This window comes from Sander lucioperca, chromosome 4 (genome assembly GCF_008315115.2).
Source record: "Sander lucioperca isolate FBNREF2018 chromosome 4, SLUC_FBN_1.2, whole genome shotgun sequence".
Taxonomy (NCBI): domain Eukaryota; kingdom Metazoa; phylum Chordata; class Actinopteri; order Perciformes; family Percidae; genus Sander; species Sander lucioperca.
The window spans coordinates 8,194,170-8,221,757 of NC_050176.1; the positions used below are offsets into that span (position 1 = coordinate 8,194,170).

Consider the following 27,588-nt stretch of genomic DNA (forward strand, 5'->3'; position numbering starts at 1 on the left):
TCCAGTTTGAAGCTCTATATTAGTGATTTTGTCCCAGACTTTTTGCTGAACCAGTAACGTTAATTTCCCAGACAGGAATTTCTTTTCCCGATTATTCTGACACCAATTAAATGCAGCATGACATACACCGGCTGGGCCAAACCGCTGCATCGGCTAGGTTAGCTTGCTAACGTTAGCTCAAAGTTGGCGTGCTGTGCTTTATATTCCACCCGCTCGAAATGATGCCTGCAGGGCATCCACAGCTCTGGTTAACCAACCAAAACACAACTGTGCGTCTATGCTGGCGGTTTTGTTGACTTTAAGCATGTAGAAGGTGAACACAAATCCAAAATAGTCTCATTTCTATTAAAATAAGAGTTTTAGGGATGACGCAAAATCCCATCATGGGTGTGGGTGTCTCAAAGACGGCTGGGTGGGGATAAAAGCAAGCGGACAATGACCACACCGTTTTACGGTTGCTCCTAAAGAGTACACTTCTAAAACAGATACATGCATCATAAATGTTAATTCAAGACTAGATAGAAAACTATATAGACTGATACAAAAAGCACATTGGCTCTGCGGCGCTGGCTACTAGCAAAGCTGATGGTCCTCCATCATTGAAAAGTCATGGAACAATAATCCGCTAGCTAACGTTACTGTTGCTAACCACTTACATCCTCACCACAATGAACGGCCCTGTCTTTTCTGCTTAACTTACCACACACAGTAGATGAAGAAACCCTGCCCAGGTGCTTAGCAGTATCCAGTAGATAAATGTAATAGTCCTGTAATGCGTGCTAAAATAGTCTCTTCTTTTGCCCGCTCTCTCATCAGTGGTACTCACCCACCATCCAGCACCCTCTCAACCGAACTCTCGCCGGCCAGGGAGGTTGCACCGCACCGCCGCACTCTTTGTGGGACACACCCACAATACAAATCTGGAATGTGATTGGCTTTCAGAGTCTGATGCCTAAATGCAATTGGTCCGAAATAATTTCCATCCCAAAACTTTGATAGTTGACGACTGCCGCCCAAGATATCAACACCTGCAGACCGATGGATGCTGCTGCGGCTTTACATGGTTGTAGGACATTCAAAGCAATCATATTATAGTCAACGTCTGAATAGTCGGGCCATATTTGTATTTGTCATTTTCATATAGACACAAATAAGAAAAGACTGAATACACACTATCTTATTGTACTATTTCATTTCTTGCTGTTTGTTCTACTTACTGTTCACTCTCATCTTCTAATTAAATTATAATTAAATTAAATTAACTTTAATTACATTTAGATTTATTGTGCGGTTCTATTTTTTTTAGCTCTGTTTTTATCCTTTTTGTATCTTTGTTATTTGTTATGCTGCAACATCCAATTTCTCCCCTGGGGATTAATAACGTGTTATCTTAGTTTATCTAATTGTATATGTATTTTTATATATCTTATCTGATCTATTTTTTCTAATTTTAAATAATAATATAGTATAGTATAGGCCTACTATACATTAAATCATTTTTTATTTGTATAGCACTTGTCTTAACAAAGTTGTAAAGTTTTTACAGGAAAACGAAAAAAACAAACAATGCATATAATTTAAAAGGGCAAATGCAAATATTATCAATACTATGAGATCATAACAAACCATGAGATCAACAGATACAGGAGGATACAACTAAAAAGTGAAAGAAGAGAAGACTGCAATATATGGAAAGGTAAACCACAAGAACCATATTAGGTATTTTACAAAAAATGTCTTATTAGAAAAAATGTAAAGGAGGGACTTAAAAGAAAGAAATGGCAATAGTGTTTCAGATCCTGGGAGCTTTAACTGCAAAAGCTCAGTCAACCTTTGTCACCATGCAGCCAGCACCCAGGAATCTAACATATATCCTGCAAACACAGGCACTAATTACGTATTTTATATTTGGTTATACTTTGATTTTTTTTAAATTGTGTCAAAATAGTGCCCTCTGTTGCATAAAGACAGACATTACTAATACTGACCATGTGCCTCCATGTAAAATAGATTGATAATGAGGGCTGCAAAAGAGCAATAAGTTATTTTATCAGTCGGTCCGAATAAACTAAACAAAACAAGAGTGTAGAGGAAGGCTTGTTTCTCTGGCACTAAAATCAATTATTGTAACTGACTCAAACTTAATCAACATTTATTGCACTCTCTACATACAGTATTTGTGCTTATTAAACTGGAGTTACTGGACTTGGATTCAGCTCAACTACATAGGCTACTTTATCACTGCAAAACAACATCTATCAGTTTTAACAAGTCAATTCGTCTCAGATTTAACCTTCACGACATTTTTTTTTCTTAAACCAAGGGGGAAATCTGTCTTGTCTAAACAAAAACTGTCTGACTTGTTTCCATTTTTGTTACCCTTATTTTAGGACATTAATATAGCAGCAAACAAATCAATGCTATGTGATATGAAGTAATGGCATCCTGAGCAAAAACTGAAGTCACACTCCCTCTGTGTGTGTGTGTGTGTGTGTGTGTGTGTGTGTGTGTGTGTTAATCCCAGTTTCCAGGCGTGCATTAGATTAGATTCAACTTTATTGTCATTGTGCAGTGTACAAGTAGGCCTAGACAACGAAATGCAGTTTGTGTCCAACCAGAAGTGCAAAAAAAAAAAAAATAAAGCAGAAAAGTGCAATGCGATATTCAAGTATAGACAAGTGGTGCATAGGTAGGACAAGAAATATATTGCAGTGTTATAAGAGCAGAATAAATATGGCTATGTATGAACAATGTATGAACAACATGTACAGATATGTGCACTGTAGTAGTAGTGACATTATACTAGTAGTAAGAATAATATAGGGCTGTGGTTGGGGTGAGAACATTCTTTGATGATGCATGTTAGTGCATGTGGCTATAATTACGTTATTAAATGCCATTGTAGCGCCAAAAGAAATATATATAATATGTCATAATAATTTGATGTGACCACACATTGTCCACATTTGTTCTGCAGGAACTGCATCTCTCCAATTCTATATTTAAGTGTTTTCAGGTAATTATTTGAAAAAAGGACTAATGTGCCTCTTCTCTTTAAATTGCGTTAACTCTGACTGGCCACAAGATAGAGCCAGAGAGCCGCTGTTCAATGACAGAAGTGAAGCAGTTGTCATGGTGAGGACACCCTGGCAGATTGCTTTACATTACAAGAGTGATATTATTTTTTGGGATATTATAACTTGATAAAATGTCCCTCAGGAGCCAAACGGAGGTTTGCTGTTAGACATGATTTAATTCAAAGTATATGTGCGAAATGAAACTAACGTTATTCATTATGATACTTATGAAGATCTTAAATCATCGAGGTAAATTAACGTTATGAAATTGTAATTTAGCTTCAGTTAAACAACGTACCAGGTTTTTCCAACACTGGCGGTCTTTTAGAGAAACTGATCGTTTCCTCTGTGACCAGAATGTATGCTAATACAGTGGTTTTCAAAGTGGGGTCCGGGGACCCCCAGGGGTCCTTGAGGGGGTTCCGGGATCCCCAGCAAAAAGGGAAATCATTTATTTTCACTATAATTCCATTCATAAGTAACACAATGACAGAATGTATGACTATTTTGGTCATGGGTTGCATACACTATCTGTAATAAAATATCAGATGGGGGACCCTGGGACAAGATCTTTTAAAAAGGGGTATGTGGTCTTATTTGTGTCATTTAAGATGCCCTTGTTATGAAAAGTTTGGAAACCACTGTGCTAATGGTGACTTAGCTAGGTCTGCCGACGAACACAAGCTAGATTAGCTAACTTTATGCTAGGCTAAATGCCCAGTGTGTAATGCCAAGAAGCAAGCTAGAAAATCAGTGGCTGGTAAAGAAAGTCAAACATTTAGCAAGTCAAAGAAAGCCAGATTTTTTTTTCTTAGATGTTGGGAGAACCAGTGGTGTACTCTTGTTTTTTGTAGTGAGTATACTGTGATTTTTCCCTCCCAGCTTCATACTGTCCCAGAGCGACGCGTCCCAAAACGACAACCCCATACTTTTTTGCAACAATACCGTGTAGGCTATAGCATCAGCCTTATCTGGCTCATTTTCTGTAGTTTCTGTAACATTAACGTCTGCATGCAGTGTCACCCGAAGCAGCACTATAGCTTCAGGGGCAGGCTTACCAAAACACTGAAAGAGTGTAGTTTAAGTTCCTTTCCGTTTCATATCTCCCATAGTGATTTATATTAGTTAATTTCAAATTTTCGCAGAGAATGACCGCCAAGCAACTGTGTTATTGTCCCTAGGTGACTGGCAACACAGACAGGATGAATTTATGAACGAAAGTGTGAAAGGTCTGTCACAAAACAATCATTGTTACGTATCCTTGTGCTTTTGTAAGTGGCTAGATGGAAATCCACTGGGGAGACCTGAAATGTAACGTCAAAAGAGCCAATAACATTAATCGATTTACATTCAACAAGTGGTCAGAAAAAACGACTCCAGGATACTCATGTTACTCTGTGTCTTTTGTATGAGGAAGTTCAAAGCCCGCTAAGGGAGTTGCTTGTGTAACAGGTTTCCGTAAGTGAGGTCAAACTTATTTTCATGGTTATAGTTGCAGCTTGTTATTGACTCATCATCCAGTAAGTACGTTACTGGAACATGGCCAATAAATAAAAAAAATTGGGCTCGGCAAGATTGTGCATTTTTTCCACATTATTAAATTGAACATTTTGCCCCCGTCAAAAGAGCTTGACACTAAATCCACTTTTTTTAGTTAGTAAGTTACATGTACAGAGGTTTTATTACACTATATCTATTGAACCAGAGGTATCATGTTTGCTTTATTCCACACATTCGTCTTTCTTTTTTAAACCTGGTGCCTGCATTACCCACAATGCAACGCCACTGGGGGCAAAAGTTTGAGAGTTGGGTGTGTGATGCTAGTAGCGCCTAATGTAGCCTCCAACTGCTACCCTGCAGCAGATATGAGCGGGCTACAGAGGTCTGGTAAGCTCACTCTGTTATAATTCTGCAGACCGTTCTTATTTTACAACCGTGCTCCACACACAACACAACATTTTGTTTTATTATTTTTTATTGACAAAATGTAGTATACAAAGAATCAGGTAAACAATAGCACATATACATCAAGTGTACAAACTTATGAAGATAAAAATAAAAAACATACGAAGCAATACAAATGATGAAATAACAGAATAATTACATAGAAAAAAATAAAATGAGGTACATGTAAACATAAATTTACAATTAGTCAGAGGTTTCAGGGAAAAAAAGCTCTACAGTTTCCACAATTTTAATACTTTTTTTATTATCCAACAATCTAAGTGACTTCAGTAGAGATTTAAATTCTATAAGAAAAGGAACAAAATTAGGTGATTAATTAGAAAATTTCTGCTTGTGAATATAAAATTTGGCATACAGATTGATGAAATTGATTAGATACTCAAGAGCATCATTCCCTGAATTATCGTAGAAACAGATGATATCTTTAAGGTTAAAAGAGTAGACAAAGTTGGTGGGTTCAAAAAAGTAAGGTGAGATATTGTTTCCATATTCTGTTTACAAAATGTACAGGAAGAGTCAATGTCGGCAAATTTAGCAACAAGGTGATTAGTAGGGTATATGTTATGTAACATTTTGAGGTGTACTTCCTTAGCTTTGTCTTTTTCCATTTACTAACTTGTAGTCTTCAGACCTAACTGACGCTTTAGCTTAGCTCCCTCTTGATTCTGAGTGTCCGTTACTATACATCATTACAAAGAGACAATTTTAAAATGAGTTACTACTGAAAATGGCAACTTGCACACCTTAGTATGAGCCTCCTAAAAGCAGTCATCATACCATTTCACCTTACATGCCCCTATTACTCAAATTATTTGACAACACAAGATTGCCTTATGTTATATGACGTGCAGCAGACAGTAGAGGGCAGCAACAGTAAAGGTAAAGCTTTGCAGACCTCTAGCTTACCAGAGATCCAGTTGAGGTTACTGAACAGCTGTCTTAGGCATTTGTTTATCACATATTTACTCATACAGTATGACATACACACTGTATGTAACACAGTAAAACTATAATTCATTCAGTGTTCAAACTTATTATAGTCAAACTGTCTGTCAAGTAACTGATCGTATTTTCTGTCCATTTGTCCTCATACTCTTCCTCTATGTTCACTTACAGCATCACAAAATAGTATCACTGAGTATATTTCTTTCTAAATTTGATGTCACATACTGAGCACTGGCATAGCTAGAGTGACAGATGCAAGATGTCTGAGTGAGTTATTTAATCTTGTCTTGACGAGTGACAGAGTGACACCCTTTGGTGTGGTGCATTTTGCAAAATGCTGTGACAGCTCCATCTCTCAATTGTTGGCTTCTCCAGTCGCCTCTGTGGCATAATAGACCTGTCATCAGCATCGTCCTCCACCATCCCTCTTCTGCTTTTGTCTGGACAGCAGTTTATCAAACATCTCCATCTTTTTTTTTGCAAGCACAGATAAGGAATGTCAAATGTGACGTTTTCAATACCAAAGTGCCAGATTGGATAAAGATACGTGTTTGACCTCCTTGGGCACTCTCTTCAGTTTTCTGCACAAGTTATAGATTGATGTGCTGTCTTTGAGCTTGTTTGCTGCAAAAATCTCCATCTTAATAAGTAATTTGTCTATCATTGAGTTCTAAAAATCATATTTTTTTCAGTGGGGTGAAATGATTTCACCTTTTTCCAAAACGAATCATCTTGCTTAAGTGTCATTCCTCTTAATTTTATTTGTTGGTCTGTCCTTTTGTTATGGTCATTTTTAGTTCTCAAAGCAAGCAAATGTCTACTGGAAACAGGTGAAATAGTCTGAACCCACATTTAGATGTTTTTATTCCTTTTAGGACTCAATAGACTAGGGTAATAGCTATTAGTGAAGGACACTTAACTGTCTGTCCACAGTACTTTCCATGGAATTTGGGCATTTTAGCATCCTGGAAAAAGTCAGTTTACACTTTACACTTTACGTTACATTACATTACATTATACTTTATGCTTATTGTTTTACTGATTCCAGTGTTTTTCCAGACTGTTATATTCCTGACAGGACTGAGTTGTGAAGGGTTAATGCCATGTGGGATGTAGCTTGATTGAGCCTGCTATTTGAAGAGTTTTTAATTAATTATTATTATTAATTATAATTTTAATTATTGTAAATCATTTATTTTATACATTAGTTGTTCACTTTAAACCCTTAAGTTTGCACACAGCCTACAATGTTGGCTCAAAATTCCAAAGTACCTTTCCCCATCAGTTCACTTGCTAGCTACATGTAGCTAACTCACCACATGGCACATTTCACATTGTATGTATTTGACAAGTTAATTGAGTTTTTTGGCAAATGAATGGATTATATCTTCTTATGATTTGGTAAAAGCTTTCTTTCTATCCGCACAGGACACGGTAAATACAGCCTGAGCAAATAACCCCTTTATTTCCAGTTAATTCCCGTTAATTCCCATAAATTCCAATGGAAAGTTTCCACCTTGAATATTTCTGGAATTTTGCAACCCTATAGGATTGAGATTTTATCATGTGGGGAGATCCAAGTAAGAGAAAATATAATTGAACAGTCAATTAAATTAAATTAAAAAAAAGTGAAAAAGCCACATCATTTTAACAGAGACTTGACTTTCGCTGTCTTGAGAACATTTTCTAGGGGTGTTAGCAGTGATTAATTGGACTTATGACTATGACTTCAGTATTTCTAAAATCCTGGGTACAACATCAGATTCAAAAGTACTGGTTAATTAGATCTTTTGAAGAAAAAAATTGGTTCTGAATATGTTATCAACAATGGGTATTGAGTAAAATGGGAGTGATTAAAAAAGCAATGAAATATTGTGATTATGTAGCAGCCAGTGCATTGACAGTAATGCAATTCTGATATATTTCCTCTCCTATCCCCAGTTGTCCTTAGCTTCCTCTTTACCCGACAAACTGTCCGCTGCAATGTCCAGAGAGAGTTTGTGGAGAAGCAGAACCTGCTCACACACATCTTTATTTCTCAGCCTGTGCCCTCTGATCATTGGAGCTGCACCTCTTCAGCACAAGTAGCTATAATTCCCCGCCTCCAAATTTAAATGTGCATTTTTTTGGCACGTCATGTAAACAGATATATGTTTCCATGGCATATAATGGAATATAGTGGATAAAGAAAAATAAGAAAGCAATGGAAATTATAATATGAAGCAGTTATATAAGTGAAGATTAAAAAAGATCTGTTTGTACAGTATTTTGGCTATCCATCTTTTGTAATGTTCTTAATATGTCCTTTACAGTTTGATTATACAAATACTGTCATGTCAGAAGCTCCATGTGTGGTCATTTTATACATTACACATATTATACGTCATTAAAGACAGTTTCATGTCTGTCCACTGGTTATTAGTCATCTGTCTGTGGTAATGGTCTACTGGTAATGATCTGAGCTGCTAGTCCTACACTGTTTCTGTTTTAGCTAAACAATGAAGGACGTTTTTTATAATCTAGCAGGGTCATAAAGCCTGAAATAGTTTTTTCAAAACATTGATAAGATGTTTTATTTTTATTTATTTATGTAACCTTTATGTATACAGGATAGGTTGGCTGAGCGTTTATGTCAACAACAGTTTAATAGAACAAGAGAAACAAAATAGAAAGAACAAACAAAGTAAAAAAAAAACAACAGAAAACTGGCAAAAAACAAGGTGCAGACTCAGTCAAATCAATCACAGGCAGGTATAGATTGAGTATGTTATTAATGTTACAGAGAAGTGGTTGGATTTTTATTTTATTCCATGAGACCGCTGGCAGCGGCAGTCTGGTCTCCAGTTCTGGTTCAGGGCTCCTGGAGCATTAAACCAGTCACTGGAATAATATGAAATGCCAGAGCACTAAAGATGAGATAGAAAGCAGTGGTGAGTGTTGTTATCACCAGTATTGAACCTGAAGGCAGAGTGGTAAATGAAATCTAGGGGCTTCAGAGCGGAGGCAGCAGCATGTCGATATTTGACATAATCCAGAACTAAAAGGAAAACTGGTGCAACAATCTTATTTTTACAAGTCAGAGGGAAGCTGCTTCTGTTTCCGACAATAGGCCAAGCATCTGTTACAGTTTTTGCCAACAAGTTTTGCTACAATACATTTACATTTCTTATCAAGCCAGATTTCCAAGACATTTAGATTCTGTGACTCTTTGATCGTGAAGAAATTATTGTCATCTATACATTATTAAAAATATTTACGTCAAATTCTTAAAATTGCTTTTGGACACATGCAGAGGGAATGTATTTTTTGTATAATAACAATAACAAGTGCTTTATATAGGCTATCTATTTTGATGTTGATATGTGTCTCTTAAACAGACAGAGATTTAGACAAACACATTCTTACTCACTGGATGTGTGTCAGACATGTGCAGAGACAATGTAGTTGCGTGCGTTGGGGAGGTGTTGTCAGAGACCCTTGATGCTCTCTCTCTCTGTCTCCCCCTCTTTATCTCTCGATTTCTCCACGCCTCTCTCTCTCTCTCTCTCTCTCTCTCTCTCTCTCTGTTTTCCTCCCCACTCTGCTCTCATTCCATCAGGTCCTCACAACACACACACCACACTCCGAACACCTCATCTCTTCCACCAGAGCGAGAGGATCAGAGAGAGGGAGAGTAGTGACGGGAGAACAGCAGCATCACTGACAAGCATCTCCCTCACTGTGGGAGAGAGGGAGAAAGAGAGAGAGAGGTGGGGAGAGGAGAAGTGGAAAAAGTGAGGAGAAAAGAAAAGAGGAGAGAGCAAACCAGTGAGAGAAATAAGTTTTCAGTTGGAAGGAGGACAAGCGAGGGAGAGTTTGGAGCGTGAGAGCTTGGTGGGTGGCAGTGGGGGGATTGGGTGCTTTATTTTCCCTTTTCTTTTTTTGGTTGTGAGCGCCACTTGCCACCTCTTCTCCTTCTCCCCCGCCCCCCTCCCCCCTCCCATTCCTCCTCTTCTCATCCCGACTCTCCTCTCCCAGCTCCCGCCGTGGGGTCTCAGCTCTCCATCTCCCTCCCCCCCTCCCTTGCTCCCTACCTCCCCCGGGTGCTGCTGGGAGCCTCCGGGCTGCTGCGCCGCAGGAGGATGTCTCGTAGGGAGTCTCCGCCGCCGCCCTCTCCACCTCTAGCTCCGCAGCTGCTGGGAGTGCAGAGAGGAGAGGAGGATCGTCCGGAGCGTGCCGAGCCGCTGTCCGACACCGAGAGGGAGATCATCCAGGACACGTGGGGGCACGTTTACAAGAACTGCGAGGACGTGGGGGTGTCTGTGCTCATAAGGTGAGTTTCGTCAAGAAGTAAAAGCCGAGGATTTTATTCAGTCACTGTGAAAAACTCCAAGATTTGTCTCAATAATGTGTGTAAACTTTCAAACAACTAATCAGTGAATACATTCTGTACTTTACAGTTTGAGATGCTTAAGTTTAAGGCTGTTTGCTTGAGCGTTCTATGTTGCTCTGTTTGGATTCATTCTCACAGTGAATCCTGAAACCTTCTATTAATTCTCTGTGATCAATTAATCATCCAGTGCATCCTTAATAATAAGTAGTTGGGAAGTAAAGTAATGAGATCTCTGTCTCTTAATTTGTCTTCTGTCCTTGGCGTTCTGTTTGTATTTACATCAAACACATAGAGGACACATGAAGGCAAAGGAAGAGACACACCAGATTCTCCTGAAATGTCATGTCAAAAAAGATTACTTTAGAAAATGAAACACATCTTTACAATTTCAAAGTAATTTCTTTGTATGCTGAGAAACATTTCCAGAGCTTTTTGTTTTACAAAACATTTACAACATTAAAGGCTCATGATTGGTTATGAAAAGTGCTCGACATCACTGCTGATGTAAATGAGAATGACCTTGCATAAGGTAGTCTGACTCAACAGATGTAAGTACATTGCTGGGATACAGCCTGACATCCGAACGAGTCTCTCGAAAGCCGGATGTTCCTCCTCTCTTGCTATCTCTGCTATCTGGGCTTAGCACTGCCCAGGACGGCTGTTAATTGGTTTAAAGAAATACAAACAAGCAAGAGCATTTTTTCTCCTATCCCAGAATAGATAGGCGATGTAGCCAGACCATACTCATTCCTTGACACAGTGCTTTCGAGATAGGTCTGGCAATGTGAGACTATGTATGAGGTATTTCTCGAAAGCCTCCCTTTTTTGTTGTTGCTGGTGAGTAGGCCTATCCAAGAAATACAGAGAGCACAAATGTGGTGAAAAGTGACCAGTAGCAAACAAATGGTTTGAAAAACAAAATATGCACATCTGAATAGTGTATCAAATGTATTGATATTAGCGATAATAGTAGGAACATGTAGGATCATATCAAATCTCAGGGAAAATTTTAGATTTAAAAATTCAAATTGAATTTAATTTTTGTCCCAGTTTTCTTTAATCCTTTGTAGAGGTTGTAACAGGTGACATTGTGTTGCACAATTATAACATCTTTTTTTTGTGTAAAGGGAATCTGCTGAAATCTGACGTGAAATCCGCAGTGCACAGTATACTAAAGGTTACTGTGCTGGTGTTTTGGTGGGTGTTGGTTTGCTGAGTTTCTTAATTATTTGGTACAGTAGCTACACACACACACACACACACACACACACACACACACACACACACACACACACACACACACACACGCACACACACACATATCATGCATTGCACTTATTCTCTCAACCTCTCACCAATAACCAAGCTGTGACAAGTGTTGCTGAAGAAATACTCCATAGTCCACTTCTCAGTATCACAAGACACCCTATGTCTTTGAAAATGTATGAGATGTTGAATTTATGCTCCGTTCATTTACATTTATCTCAAATTCATGCATAGAAGATAGTTTATGCCTCATACATTTTTATCTTTGGATATACTGTAAGCTTGTAAGCTTGTAACCTTGTTCTCATATTACTCACAGCTCTTGCTAAATCAGCGCTACTGTCTTCTTAAGTTGTCAAAACATATCCATTAATATAAAATCAAACATTTTCCTTCCAAGTGCCTAACCTTCAACAGGCAGTAATTCTCTGTGAAGCTTCACTGTAGAGTGTTGCAGACCAACTCGATGTAACACGGCTTGACTGTGTTTTTCCTGCTTCTTTTCATGTCTTTTTTTTATATATCAAAGAAGAAAGACCTGATTCGTTTGAATGTCCCCAGCTAAACTGTCTCAGTGTTACACTAAGAAAGCCCTGAAGGGCTTGTTAGAATGGACAGCGAGTCGTAGCCAAGGAGACTGATGTGAGTGAGACAAACTGATTTACGGTTTGGGGTGACGAGAATCCCTGAGGGAGAGAGTGAAAAGGGGCAGAGAGCATCTTTTCTTTATATATGTGTGTGTGTGTGTGTGTGTGTGTGTGTGTGTGTGTGTGTGTGTGTGTGTGTGTGTGTGTGTGTGTGTGTGTGTGTTGTGCTGTGGATGACAGCAACAAGCTTTGGCACTTAAATGTCTTCCTCCATGCCACACTATTTGTCTTCTCTTCTGTCACTCCTTTTACATTTCTTAAATACCTTTCTTTCCCTAATTTGCAATATTTTCTCCTCCCTTTATGAAGAGATGGCACATCTCAGTTGGTGGTGATGACCAACAAATTCAATTATGTCAAAGCTACCAAACACATTACATACCAGAAATGTGTTTTGCTGACTCTGGTATAGATACATATTGACAACTTTTAGAGCTTCTTGTAGTCAAAGAGCAACACAACACACATAATAAGTTGACAGTGTGCAAGACAGAAAGTGAGAGAATATGCAACTAGAGCTGCAACAAACGATTATTTTCATTATGGATTGAATCAAACTTAGCATCATTTACAAATACCAGGCATCAGCTTTGGCCTGCATTTTCAAGAATTTATTAATAATCACCAGAGATTTAAAAAAAAAGGAAAAAAAGGAATTTTATGAAAATGTGCTAATTCACTTGCTTGCTAAGAGTAAGACGACAAGATTGATACCACTCTCAGACATGAGTGTGGTATCAATCTTCTCATCAAGCTCTCGACAAGAAGGCATTAAAAGTAAGTGTCAATATTCCTTTAAGAAATTCCTCATTGCCAACTGTTTGTATGTTGGTATTTTGAATATACATCCAAATAATCAAACAAAGAATCAACGTCAAAGTCCAAGGTAACGCCTTTGGATTGCTTTTGTCTGACCAGCAGTCCAAAACCCAAATGTATTCAGTTATAACACACGACAGAAAAGCTATAATCTTATTGCTTCAAGTATTAGTGAGTGTTTGGCATAACTCTCTGTTTATTTACTAATCGAGTCGACTGATTGTTTCAGCACTTTACATTTTCATTATTTTATCTCCGTCTCACAATTAAAGCAGTGTGACTATCAACAGTTGGCTAGCGGTTCGTCAGTTACCTAACATAACCTGAGGCTGACTCTTGGTCAGAGTCTTGAACCATGGATATCTTTTTTTTGAGATCAGTACACAATGTCCCACATGTGATCACAGATTTGCATTTTCATGTCAATCCATGTGCCTGGATGCATCGAGGGAATAGACAGTGACAATAGCCTCAGTTGATCTCACCAATGTGTACAAATGCAATTGCACCAAAGAGTGAGAGCACCCCAGGCGTCAGCAGAACAGTGCATATGGCATCTTTGTGAATACAATCAAACCCTGCATACTCATACTTACATACTGCATACTTTGACTTAAATAGTACTGTTGTACTGACAGTACTGATGGTAGGATTCAAGCATATTTTCACCAAGCAGAAGATAATTGTCACAGTGAAACAGAGTTTTGAGACAATCTCACTTAATTCATTTGAAATATTTAATGCTGTATTTATAACAGATCATTGGAGCAAGACACACAAATAGGATTGGTGTACTCGGCTCAGCTCGCTTGGAACCCCAAAACGAGGTGGTAGCAAAAAAAGTACCAGGTACTATCGACAATTTGTCAATGGAAAACCAAAATAGAGCAAGTCGAGATGAGTTGAACCATGCACTGTAATTGAAATGCGGCATTATAGAGCTTTCACACATAAGTACGTGGAAGACCATTATTTCCGATAGAGAGAGCAGCTGCACGTATGTGATGCGCACACTGCTCTGGTTTCAGAGTTCAACCAAATTAAAGTTGTACCTCAAATGTGCTGCAAAAAGTGATGATGCACATTTCAATGGGGAAAAAAATGGAGATGAAATAAATTCTGTTTCTGAATTCCCTACTTTGTGATGTTACCAGGACTTTAACAAATCTCAAGCACGAATTAGTAAAAATAGAAAATTAATATTGTAATTGTTAACATATTCCACATTAATTCCAATGTAGCATCATAGTTAGCTGCTATCATATCAAGTAGTTTATTTAGACTTTAGATTTAAAATGGACAATGAAAGGCCCACTTGTTCTGGCTTCCCTCTTCATGATGTAATTTTTTTTTCTTTTTTTAAGATTCTTTTTTTGGGCATTTTTAGGCCTTTATTTTCAGAGGACAGAAACCCGCGACCGCTGCGTCGAGGAGTAAACCTATGTGCGCCTGCTCTACCAACTGAGCTAACTTGGCCACACAACCATAACCTTCATGATGTAATTCTAAAAAAAAACTAAAAAAAACACACAAACAAACGGCCAACTTTGCGCAAACAATGTGCTTTGTATGAAAGCCCTGTCAAGCAGGAAGCTTCTTTTTTTAATGTAAGAAAGCACAACCTATCGATATAACAAATCAAGAAAGGAAGAAAACAAGAATAAAAGTCTACAGGCATGCTGTCAGGCTGTACACACTGCACAGCTGTGCTTTGAGCTAAATGCTAACAATGTTACTTGTGAGCATGCTAAGATTAGCTAATTAGCACTACAATTACAGTTGAGGCGGATGGAAATGGCATTAATCATCAGATCATCCTCTGGGGACCCTAAAAGTCTATACCACATTTAGGGGAATCCATTAGCTCCACAAGATATGTCACTCAAAACCAGAACATGTCAACCTGCTGGTGGCGCTAGAGGAAAAGTAAGGGGATCACCAAAGTCATTAGGATTTATTGTCTGGGGAACAAGAATGTCTGTACAATCTATCCAACAGTTGTTGAGACATTTCAGTTAATACAGTAGGTCTACTAAAATCAGGAATATATAGGTTGTTTTTATTTTCGTCAATAATTAAGCCAGCAGTATGGAGTCATGGAGTTTGCCTTGTGAAAAAGACGTCCTTGACTGGCTCAAGGTGGTTCATGATACTCCATAGAATTAGAAAAACTCTACCACTGTAATCAAAATGTGATTAACAAGCCCCACTAATGGTGCTGCGTTGGCTTTGATGACTTCATTTAAATGCAGAGGCAGGTGCAAGAATGTGTTAAGAGCTCTCCAAAATACTAAACACCAGCACTCCTCTCACACAGGGACAAAATGTCTCCCACCGTGCCTCTAGAGACATGTAGTATTACAGTTACACACACAACATATTAAGGATCAGGAAGTCACTGTGTTCCCCTATATCTTTCCTATTATGTATATGTACGGAAGTATATTACACACCTAACAATGAATTGGTGCTTAGCATGTGATTTATCCATATACTGATGTTTTATCACACATCATCTTAATACTGTATACTAACAGTGCATGTGGTGATTAGCATTGTCAATAAAGTAAGAAAATGAAATGAGAACTTGCATCTTGAATTGGTGAATTATGCCTGCCAGGCCCGTATAGGGGTTAAGGGTTAAACACAAACTTAAACAAAAACAATGCATGTACATATAATGACAACTCTCTCTTCTCATTAAACTTCAGGCTTGACTGGTTTTGTTTACATATAAAGTAAGTGTATTAAGCCACATAGCTGGAGTTTTTGTAGTGTTATATTTAATGTCAGCAATACAAATTTAGATTTTGGTTTTGGATATTATGTAAATGATAATAAATAACGAGATGGTCTCATATGAAAAATATAGTTTAGTATGGTTAAGGTCTGCTTAGGGTTGGGCAATTAAAAACACTTAAGGTAAAGATTGTGGTTACCATTAATAAAAACTATTGTATCACTTACATTTATACTTATAATTACTATAATTTATAGATTTTTGAGTTTAAAAAATCTGATCTGATTTTTGAGTTTAAAAAATCTGATAATTATATATATGCACTTTATAAAAATAAACATAACACAAACAATTCTCATGTGATCCCTTGATTTATTATTTTTACAGTACAAAAATCAACTTTTCTTTGCTCTATAGTGGACAAACTGTAACAGTGAAATTGTTTCAAAATGAGCTTAAACCTAGTTTGGCATTAATTTTCTCTACTGAAATTTGTCACTTTGTCACTTACAGGCTGACATATACACAGATACAGATGTAACTGTAATAAGCTAATATCGGCCGATATATCGGCCTGGCTGATTTTTTTATTCTATCTTTAAGTAAATTGATCTACATTGGAAGATGGTGTTTAGGTCTCTGGTCTCCTGCATGAAACTCTGATGTTCTACACACCCATCCATAACCCCATCACTCCAACCTCCACGCTCTCATGTTCTGCCTCGCTACATAAAGGGTACAATACTTACCGTGTTGGCACTGAACAGTGGCACTGGATGTAAATCACTATGTACACAATCTTCCAGGAACCAAACCCCAAATAAGTCAGTGCAATCCTTCACATTGGGTTCTTTTAAGAGAACATACTTTCTAGAATATTGGTAAACTTTTCAAATCTTAAATTCTGAGGGTCATGGGATCCACTTTAAAGGATGATAGGGACTTTTAGATGCTGAAACACCAGATCAGAAAAAGGTTTCCTGTGCCTGTTGCATATATTATTTGAATGTACTGTACTGTAAAACCATGCCTTAGCTACAAGGGATTAAACAATTATCATTCCAACATAAGAAGACAGGCACAGAAAAAATAACTCTTTTTTTCTTCAAAGAAAACATCAGAGCAGCACTGTTTTGTTAAAGCGCTGCAGTTAACTTTGTCTGAGCATAACAAGAGCTACTAGACAGTATGTATTATTCCTGTCACCAAGGAAAAGAGTGTGTATATATCGTGACAGCTGGTAGAGCCAAGCTAGCAGTGCTACAGGCATTCCAAGCCTTTGTAGGTATAGCATGACATAGGATCTGTGGGATGTAGTGTAGCAGGGCTGCCGAGGGCCAATCTCCAACTGGGAAGTAACTGTACGAGCAATTCTAGTCAGCTGGAGCACTGACAAGATTTAAAGTGGGTCAGAGCAGAAGTGTGTGTGTGTGTGTGTGTGTGTGTGTATGCCTGCGTGCATGCGTGCATGCGTGCGTGCTTGCGTGCATGCATGCTTAATGCTTAATTATTGTGTCATTAAACAAAAAATCTTTAAACATGGTAACATAAAAGAATTATTGCCTCAACACATGGTGTAAAGCTCAGGCTGAAAATCAGTGTTTTACTTTAAATGTCTGTAAAAAATGACAGTATCTGCCAAATTTCTCACATACACCTTTAGCTAAGCTTGTGGAAACTTATTGCTTTGGCATACTTTCTTTCTTCCCTCTTACTGAGCTGCTGTGACCACACAGTCGGCTGTGATGAAAACTGTCAAACCCCTGAATCAAAACAAATCTTTGTAACAAGAATCCCAGCAGACAATTTACATTTTCTGTGTTTATCTCTCCTCTTACATCTACCAGGGTGGTTTAAGAATGGAATTTACTAAATCTGCACCTTAAAAAAACTCTCGTTGTGCTCACTGGGCAGACCTCAAACGCAATCCAGACACATCAGAGATTAGTGTCATTTTCTCTCACATCACAAGTTTTTAATTAATTTTGAAAAGCTCTGAGGTGAAGCTTGGTAAGGACCAGTTATTTTGTCTGTTAGACAACAGCTGAAACTGTTTCCCAGGTTTGTGAGAGGATGTTAGGATAGGTTAGCTTTACCACTTTTTCATAACCAAACTATACTAACGTTCACTTTAAGCCACAGTAGCGTGGCTCTATATGGCAATGTCAGTCTGTTGTTTGGTTATTTCACCACTTTTGTCCCGACAATTGAATGAATGAATCCTAATGACTTTGATGATCCTCTGACTTTTCATCTAGCACCATCATCAGTTCTAAATTTCACTTTGTCCAATACTTTGGTGGTTTATGACCTGCAAAACTAATGGCATTCCCATCAGCCTCAGCTGTACTATGTGTTTTGTTTGTTAGCTAATTAGCAAATTAGCATGCTAACACGCTTAACTAAAACAGTGATATGGTCAACATTATTTTATTATATCTGTGTCATGTGGGTTTTGCCAATACCTCACCTCTTTAGGAGACTAGCGGCAGGTCCTGAGTGTATTGATTCTTACGGGAAAATGAACGTGAAAACAGAATATGGCCGATTATATCGTCCCATTGTCACCAAAGTAAATATTGTACTCATTTTTCACAAGCCACATATCTCCCGAACATTCTGTCACTAGAATGGCAATTTCCAGACGGACAAATCAGGAAAAAGCTTACTTTGTACGAGACCTGTTTCTGTCCCAGCAACAGTCTTGCAAGATCTGGCAACACGGATAGGCTAAAGTCAACTAACGTTCGCAAACATTTTTTTTATCTGCTTAATACTATGCCTTCAGTCGGTGTCTTTCAGGTTAATCCACTGGCATAAACAGCACCAGACATGCTCGAAAATTAAAATTAAACACCACTCCTCAGCACACCTGAATCTAATTACACTCAATCTTAACTATCAGGGCCTCATCAGCTACACAGCACTGTAAAATATTCTGCAAGGCACTACTGTCACACTGATGGTGCAGAGGTGGATTGCACACTTACATACATGATAAATTGTGTGTGTGTGTGTGTGTGTGTGTGTGTGTGTGTGTGTATGTGTGTGTGTGTAAATCACGTTTTAGTCAAAAATCTACTTAATAATGAAGGAAATCACAAGAGATTGATTAGAAGTTATTGCATCTGTGCAATTTAAAGGCCTTGGGATATTGTCTACAGACTGAGGGTCATGTTTTGATAATGAGTGTTATAAAATTGGAAAGAGAGTGACTTCACAGCCTCAGGCCATTCGTTTCTTGGGTAAAGTCTTATTTTTCAAGCATGAGTCCCCACTTTGGTCAAATCTTGCGATGCATGCATGGTTCTTATAATGATAGATTTCCACTGGCTTTATTATGGGCTTCTATTAGGATTTGTCACAGTTAAGCTGAATAGATGTCATGTTGAGTTTATTTCCAGCAACAATTCAAGAATGAATAGTAACAACAATGTTAAGCGAATATGTCTTTCTAGCTTGTGTAATGTTCTTGGGGTCTTTATGCTTCACTCCCTCTCCAATCTGTATTCAGGATTGTAGAAATGGTCTTTCTTGTTAGATTCTGTGTAAAATTCCTTCAAAACTACAATGCAGAACCAGAAAATTATACATAGCAGGAGCATTTTCCCTCCACTCATTTCTAATTCCTCCTTTCATTTTCCTCAGCCTTTCTTTATGACAAACCAGAGAAGAAAAAAAGCAAACAAAACAATAAAGAAAATAAGAAACCTTAACCATAATTTGAATTATGGTAGATTTGTGGCATGACGGCATCATTAGAAGGAGGAGTGTTTTGTTTGGGGGCCTTAGTTCAGGTATCAGCATCCAACCATCGCTAACATATACTGTAGCTGCAGTTCACATTCCCTGCTCAATCAACCAGACCCTTTGAGAAACACAACAAGAATAAGAGTCTACAGCCATGCTCGCAGCTATGTGAGACTAAACATAGGCACAGCATGCTTTGGAGCAAAATGCTAATAATTTTAGTGTGTTATTATGCTAACATTTGTTAATTAGCATTGATGAACACAGACATAAGTACACAGCTGAGGCTGATGGGAATTGCTTATGTTTTGCAGGTATTGGGTCATTAACTGGACAAATACAGGACAAATACAGTTTTGACCATATGGTGGCACTAAAAAAAAGTATGTTTTTCTTTTTACCTGTCATTTTCGGGAGTATCACACAATAAATACAGCCACTGGTGAAGAGATGGCTGTGTCTTTGCATCATTATGTACCATCATCACAGGCCCTCTTGTAACACTGACTGTTGGTCCAATTGATTCACACCTTGAATTTGTTGTTATTTGTGAATTGCAACTATATGAGTCCATGAGAGTGATACTTTTAAATCCCAACTTTAATTTAAAAGTAGAGTATGTATATGTATAATGCTGCCATACTGGGTTTTATCCAAAAAAACACTGACCGGCTTTCCTCACTTCTGTTGTTACTGGCTGTTCTTCCAGCAGCCTCTTCTCCTCCAACGTCACTGGTGGTATTTACAGAAAACATCAAATGACAAGTCTTGCTATTCATTTTATAACAAATGCCTGGCAGAGTTATAACATGGTGTGTCACTGTTCAAGTATAGCAGACTGGAAGGTGACTGACACAAACTGGATGCTAACATGCATTTCTTGTACAGCACCTCCATCACCTTGATTTTAGAGCAAGCAAAGTGAGGAATATTTGTTTGTTCCACGCTGTCACTTGTGTTGCTTTTAACATGGCGGGTTTAGCATGATGGAGATGGGGTAATTGTTGGTTATTAACATGAGGAATTTCAATGGCCATCTGTTTCTACAACATCTACACATTTTCAGTAAAGAGCACAAGGTTTTTACATGAGGTTTGGATATAAAAAGTGATCTGAAATGTATTTGCCTCCTTAGGTTCTTTGTCAACTTCCCATCAGCCAAACAGTACTTCAGCCAGTTCCAGGACATGGAGGATCCAGAGGAGATGGAGCGAAGCAGCCAACTTCGGCACCATGCCCGCAGGGTCATGAATGCCATCAATACTGTGGTGGAGAACCTCCATGACCCGGAGAAGGTGTCGTCAGTGCTGGCCCTGGTGGGAAAGGCCCATGCTATCAAACACAAGGTGGAACCCATGTACTTCAAGGTAACTTTAAGCAGTGATCCACTGTTACCAGACGTGTTGCTCTCTAGTTTTCACCACTTGATGGGTGTATCCATCAAACAAATGAAAATTTCACGATTCGATATCGATTTTTAGGCTCACGATTCGATTCAAAATTGATTTTCGATTCACAGAAAAAACAAAAAAAACGATTCACAGTATGTAAATGTAGTTACTTTTCCCATGTGTATATATATATATATATATATATATATATATTATACATCCCTTAGTACATTCATGTGGATTTTTTTATTTAGTTTATTTAGTATCGTTTATTGTCCATATTATTCATGTGGATTTGTTTGTTATTTGTTATTTTAACATCCTGTTATGATGTATGTGTATGTTGTGTGTGTTGTATGTAAGCTACTGGGACCTTGAATTTCCCCTTGGGGATCAATAAAGTATCTATCTATGTATCATGTGATTGCAGTAGACATACAATTAAAAAATAAAAAAATAAAAATAAAAAAATAAAAATATATATATATAGTATATATACTCTTTTGAATCGGTAGAGCTTGAATCGCAATTTCGAATACGAAATCGATTTTTTTGCACACACCTACAAAATAGACTGTGTCATGAAAGATAATTGTCAGGTGCTTTATGGTTAAGTGGCACAGCGGAAGTATTTTCTTGCTTCAGCAGCCCCTTGAAATATCAAAGCATCCCATTAGCACCCTAGAGAAATGTTCTCATTACCAATCTAATACCACAGTGGATTCTTTTGCCTATTTAAATGTAATCACCTATTTAAAATCATATTCCTTTAATAAGTTTCATAAAAGTGTGTCTAGTGTGTCTAATCCAGTGTTTAATTTAGACCATATGGTTGGTTGCATAATTTTCAATGTGAAACTATGATTTTTAAATATGATTCCCTCTTCATCTGAAGAGGGGAAGCATATGCTTTCTCTCTTTAAGTCTTTTGAATGTCGTCTGCAGTTGGTTCATACATGCAGCTGTGAAGAGGACATATTACCACCATTTAAGCATTCATCCACTGGCTTCCGATGCGTTTTAAAATTGTATTGATCACTTTGTGAATAAATCATTAAATCAATTAGTCCCACTGTGTATTCCCTATACCCTTAACCTCATATGTACAAGGGTGAACCTCTTAGGTCATTATGTAATATTTTTGTGGTGATCATGATGGTGGTGAACGTGTTGGGTGAAATAACACATCATCATTATCAAGAATTTTTTTTTCTGATTAATTAATCATTTCAAGTGGTTTATTACACAAAATACCAAACATTTTTGCTGGTTGAAGCTCCTCAAATGTGAGGACTGAATATATTTATAGTTTTATAGACTGAATAATAAATAAAAAATAATCAACTGGTTAATAAATAAAGAAAATGAATATAGCTCATGAATAGGTCACGCTTAGTCATCATATGTCATCTATAAAGGCTGCACCATCTTCTGAACATGTAATTTATTGAGCTTTAACATTCATTTCTTGGAAATAGTACATACAAGGTCAGCAATACAAGGTCCAACTTAAAGGCACCATCATTTCCACAGTTTTCAATCACATCCCATGGGCTTAGTGCATGGAGTTGCTCAGTTGTAATGGAGATGGTTTAATTTGTTGGAATTTTGGTGACATAACAAGTGATCGAATAGGAGGACGTTACGATCCCCACCTCTTGTCACATGACAGAAATTCCATATTTAGGTCACATGATGACTAAGTCGGGTGTCCACCCAAAGTTCCCAGGGATTTTAGTCCCAGGAACTACTTTTCAAGGAATTGAAAGGTTCCTTCAGCCCATTCCTTTCACCCACCCGTTTTACTTTTACTCCACTACATGTCCTAAATAAAATGTATACATTTACTCATTACTGCAAAATAAAATCTGAAGAAATTTGTTACACTGGAAAAAAGCAGGTTTTGCAAATGATTGCTCCTAAATTGCCAAGATAATGCACGCTCCATTCCAGTTGGTGACTTAATGCCTGTTTGTTGCCAAGCGGCAAAAAAACCCAACCATAGGCCAAAACTAAAGAAGAAGAGGAGGAAGCATAATGATTGATAGTGTCATGGAAGCACCTGGTGCAGGCTCTGCTGTCATGGTAACAGACGATGACTCCCCCGACGAAGATAACGTTACACACCTTTGGCCATAAAGTTTTTTTTACTTTTACTTTTACTTCTAATACTAAAGTACATTTAATATCAGAACATTACTTTTGATACTTAAGTACAGTAAACATCAGATACTTTAAGACTTTTACTCAAGTAATATTCTAAAAGGAGACTTTAACTTCTACCAAAGTCATTTTCTGGTAAGATATTTGTACTTTTACTGAAGTATTGCTTTCAAGTACTTTATACAAGACTGGCTTTTTTGGGGGTAAAATAATGTCCCCGGAACTTAATTTAAACCCTAATCTCTACGGTCGAAACATGATGACTTCCTAAAAAGATTCGTAGTTCCTGGGGAAAGTTCCTGCAATTGAAAAGGGTCTTTTAACTCAACCATCTCCATCACTATTGCATCCATCCTATAAGGAAGGTTGTGAGATGTGGCTGAAAGCTTGTGTTGAGAACTTCTTTTCCAAAATGCAATTTATTCTTTCCCAGTTTGTACCTTTTTTATTGCCGGAACAAAGTGAGAATTAAGGGGGTTCTACATGTGCCCAGTTCTGCCTTCAATGCCACTGCTCATCTATCACATTTAAATCCACATTTTCATTTCCCTACTTCACTCCATTTCACTTCCTACCTGGGTTGTCCTTTCTCTCTACTTTGTCATTTTCATTCCCTTTGTATTGCCTGTCCACCCACTGCTTTCATGCTTTACTGTTATCATTTTCAATTCTCACCTACCTTGCCCACTTTTCTGTAAGAGCAAATTGGATTCTTTATTTCCACCGCTCTGCTCTCACTTTACATTACTCTCTCTTCCTTCCACCTGCCATTATGATATTCACACTCTTTCAATCTTTCTTTTTCTCCCCATGTTCATCAACCAGATTCTGAGCAGCGTGATGCTGGAGGTGTTGGCTGAAGATTTCCCAGAATTCTTCACAGCAGAGGTGCAGATGGTGTGGACCAAACTGATGGGGGCGGTGTACTGGCATGTGACAGGGGCCTACACAGAGGTGGGTTGGCTCCAGGTCTCCAGCTCAGCAGTGTGAAGAATTTGGAAGAAGAGGTGGTAAAAGAGTTTCAATTGCAAAAGTTCTGTGAGGATGGTTTCACAGACATGGATAAGATTAATGTGGTAATCCGTGCAACTTTATTTTTGTGACATTTTGGGTGCTAAGCCTTCATTGCTGTAGTGTTTCTACATGGCACTTCCCAGAGATCACTTTTGCACCAACAATGTAGCCAGACCACTTTTTTTTTTTTCTAATAAAGTTTTAGTCAGTGGTACTCTGGTCTGTGTTTTTTAGCCACGGAAGCTATCACTGCTCACTATACAGTTCTTCTACTGTTTATTCCAAACTACTGTTGCTGCCAAAAGCATACAACACATCATTGATTGACAATTTACCCTTTGCTAAGCCCTGCCCCCCTTAGTTACTGTTGCTAGGCCTGTCAAGCTTTCCAATGCAGTTTACGATGATAATGAAGTCAGATTTACCACTCAGAATTCTTGGTAATTTTTGAAGCAGTGGTTCCTTGATTTCAGACAGAGGTAGGCTTCTCATTTTCAGCTGAACACTGTCGATCTAGCCACCAGTAATAACAACTGTTGCTAGCAGATTAGATCAACTATCACTAGCTAACTAATTAATGTTAGCTACTGTTAGTTTTTTTGCTGTTTCCAACCAACTCATTTTAACAAAAACCCTCTAAAAGGGTTTAAATATGTACTTGAAGGCTTCTTAACAGCTACATCATATTATGCTAAAAGGCTAAAGCTACAGGTCCTACACAGCATCTTCACCTTGAAACATTTAGAACACATGGAAACAAAGAAGTAGTATTGTTTTTGTATTGTGGCATAGCTATATACAGTAGTTCTAGTATTATGGTACATTATGATAAAGAAAAATACTGTAATACTGTGTTATAGTACTAAGTTTTAGCTGGAAGCTAGGCATGCTAACAGTTGCAGTGTAGGTTAGAGCAGACAAACACTATTTATATACTGCACTCTTCAACTTTTGGTGTTTTTGATTAAAAAAAAAAAAACAGCACCCTCCAAACTCTTGAATACCATATGTTGCTCTCAATACAGCTTCATGCACATTGCTTTAGCATGTGAAAAAATCCAAAGCTCGACAGGCCTGCTGTGTATAGTTACAGATAAGCTAACGTTATGTTGGGCAGTGGCTGTTCAGGATAGGGTGTTTTAGTGAACGGTCAGCTGGGGATGGCAGAAACAGACATTTATTTAGGCTATATGAAAATGTTGCGGATTATTACTTTACAGAGTTCATTTCTGTGGAAACCTGCAGTGAAAGAAGCATCTTCCGCCTAAGCCACACATATGAATAGGTCTAGATCTTATGATATTTGAAAAAGAGATTAAGAAATGTTTAGACAAGAAGTGATATTTAAGCTCTAAGAGGGGGGCAGTTAGTTGTTGAAGCCCTGGCTATTGGACCATGGAGCTGCTGACTGTTAATAGATTATCTTTGTGTCCTACTAAAGTATATATCCTCATGTTTAGGGGACCTGTGCCCCTTTCTCTCTCTATTGATTCATTGCGTGCTCTTAATGTCTTGTTTAACTTTACCGAGGTGTTGTTTGTATAAGTGTACAGTGGGCAAGTGTGCATACTCTTCTGCCTTTGTTTACAACTCATTGACAGGTTGGTCTGTTGACGTGTTAAAGAGGGCTGTTAGCAACAGTGCTTTAATTTTTTTCACTTTCATTACACACAAACATTGTGAAAGTGAGATGGAAAATATCAGCAGGTGGACACAATCAGCAACCAGACATGTACACACTCACACACAGGCATGCTAATATTTACAAGACTGTCAGTTAGTTTACCTCTTCATCAGAGAGACATGAGGCATTAAAGGCTCCATTAAGGGCTTTAGAAAATCACTCCGGATATCTATGGAAAACATGTCAGCTTTAGAAGCGCCACCCTTAGATCTCTGACCCATCTAACACAAGAAATTGTATCCAAAGGCATCCAAATACATGAAATGCATCATATGAATTGTACTGCTTTTGCTATAACACAATGGATGCTTTCTATATATTTGACCAGGGGAATGGTGGAAGCCTCACAGTTTCTCTCTAAACTCATATACAGACATATTCAGTTATCCGCCCCTCCTTAAACATGTTGCATACTGTCAAACTAACTTTCTTTACCTTAGATTGTCACCGGCGCTTCAGTAATCAGAGTCTTTGGACTGCATGCACTCCTGCTTACTGTCCCCATCTGCAAGTCTCTCTCTGGTCAATTCCCAAACATACACTGCAAATCTGTTTAGGATGGACATTTGATCCAATCTTCAGTTTGCATCTGCTCCAGTGACGTCCTGTATCTCCTAGCTGCCCCCTTGTCATTGGCATCTGGCATTAATGAGGAAGTAATGAGTCTCCTCTCCTCCTCATTTGGTCATTCATCTGCTGTTACTTCCCATTGCCTCCGTTAGGACCGCGTCACTGAGAACAAAAACAATTATGACTGGACAGATAGTCTTAAACCCTTCACACCATGTCAGCCATTCACAAGAATGTTTCATAAAAAGGCCTTTTACTCACTTCAAACATTTACACAATTTAAAAAATGACTTCCTGAAGCTATTAATTACACATCATGCCTTGCCTTCGACCAGTAGTTTCGTAACTGTTGCTATCATACTCCCCTTTGGAAGCTGGTAAACAATCACGGCTCCCTGTGTAAATTGATTGAATTTCATAAACCAGGATGAATATTAGGTTAACTTACAAAAACAAAAGAAGCCAATTCAATTTTATTGAAGTATCATTAAAAAGAACCGCATGTTTCTGATTAGATTCTGTCATGCAAATGAAAAAGGCAAGTTAAACCCAAGGCTCTCCTGCTTATTAACATATACTGTATATATACAGTATATAGAAGAAAAAATTCTATTATCTCAAGTTAATATCTTGCTATCTTTATATAACAGTTTTGTTTGCTTGAGATAAGGAGATAATTAACCTGCTGAGATAACAAGATAATTTAACTGTATCTGCTGGATGTGATCATGATAACAGGATTAAAACAATTACAACCACAGCCAGTCTTGGCTTCAGTATCTGTAAAAACTACGTAAATACGTTTACTAAGAGATACTATTAAACAAGTTCCTTTTCCATTTGAACTGGAGAGTCTTAAGCTAATACATGGATAAAAATACACACAGGAGTCAAACAAACCACAAAGTAAACTATTTCCACTTTGGCTCAAATAGCTCTGAAGGCAGTAAAGCTGTTGTCAGTCATAAATGATCCGTTTCAAAATACACACCAGTCCTGTTGTCTGCCCGACTTCTGACGTCAGCATCCCTCGAGGTATTTTTGTTACGCAGAGTTTCCCATACATATTGTTTATTAAACACTGTGTGGTGTCAAACCCGTCTGCAAACACACACATGATGGAGATGTACTGTTGCTTTTGCTAAGCTGCAGGTTTCGTGTCCCTCTATGCAGGATGTTTCTCGT

At 38.0% G+C, this 27,588-nt stretch overlaps 2 protein-coding genes across 3 annotated transcripts in view; one reads left to right on the forward strand and one right to left on the reverse strand.

Moving 5' to 3' along the window:
- The window catches only part of LOC116043026 (myosin-10-like), a 77,432-nt gene extending 76,541 nt beyond the window's left edge, over window positions 1-891 (reverse strand). For both annotated transcript variants that reach the window (XM_036000365.1, XM_031289522.2), the window contains exon 1: window positions 701-891. The gene's annotated coding sequence lies outside the window, so the exon portion shown is untranslated. The remainder of the gene's footprint in view (window positions 1-700) is intronic.
- An 8,676-nt stretch (window positions 892-9,567) lies between these two features.
- On the forward strand, window positions 9,568-26,847 carry cygb2 (cytoglobin 2). The gene is made up of 3 exons (XM_031289454.2): window positions 9,568-10,299; window positions 20,717-20,948; window positions 23,961-26,847. The coding sequence occupies exons 1-3, from the start codon at window positions 10,109-10,111 to the stop codon at window positions 24,123-24,125; spliced, it is 588 nt and encodes a 195-aa protein (XP_031145314.1). The 5' UTR covers window positions 9,568-10,108; the 3' UTR covers window positions 24,126-26,847.
- Window positions 26,848-27,588: the final 741 nt, after the last annotated feature.

Bases quoted from the DNA above. Each gene is read 5' to 3' on its own strand.
- cygb2 (XM_031289454.2), top strand. From the start codon at position 10,109: ATGTCTCGTAGGGAGTCTCCGCCGCCGCCCTCTCCACCTCTAGCTCCG. The intron at 10,300-20,716 runs GTGAGTTTCGTC...TTGCCTCCTTAG, and splicing joins GGGGTGTCTGTGCTCATAAG to GTTCTTTGTCAACTTCCCAT. The intron at 20,949-23,960 runs GTAACTTTAAGC...TTCATCAACCAG, and splicing joins TGGAACCCATGTACTTCAAG to ATTCTGAGCAGCGTGATGCT.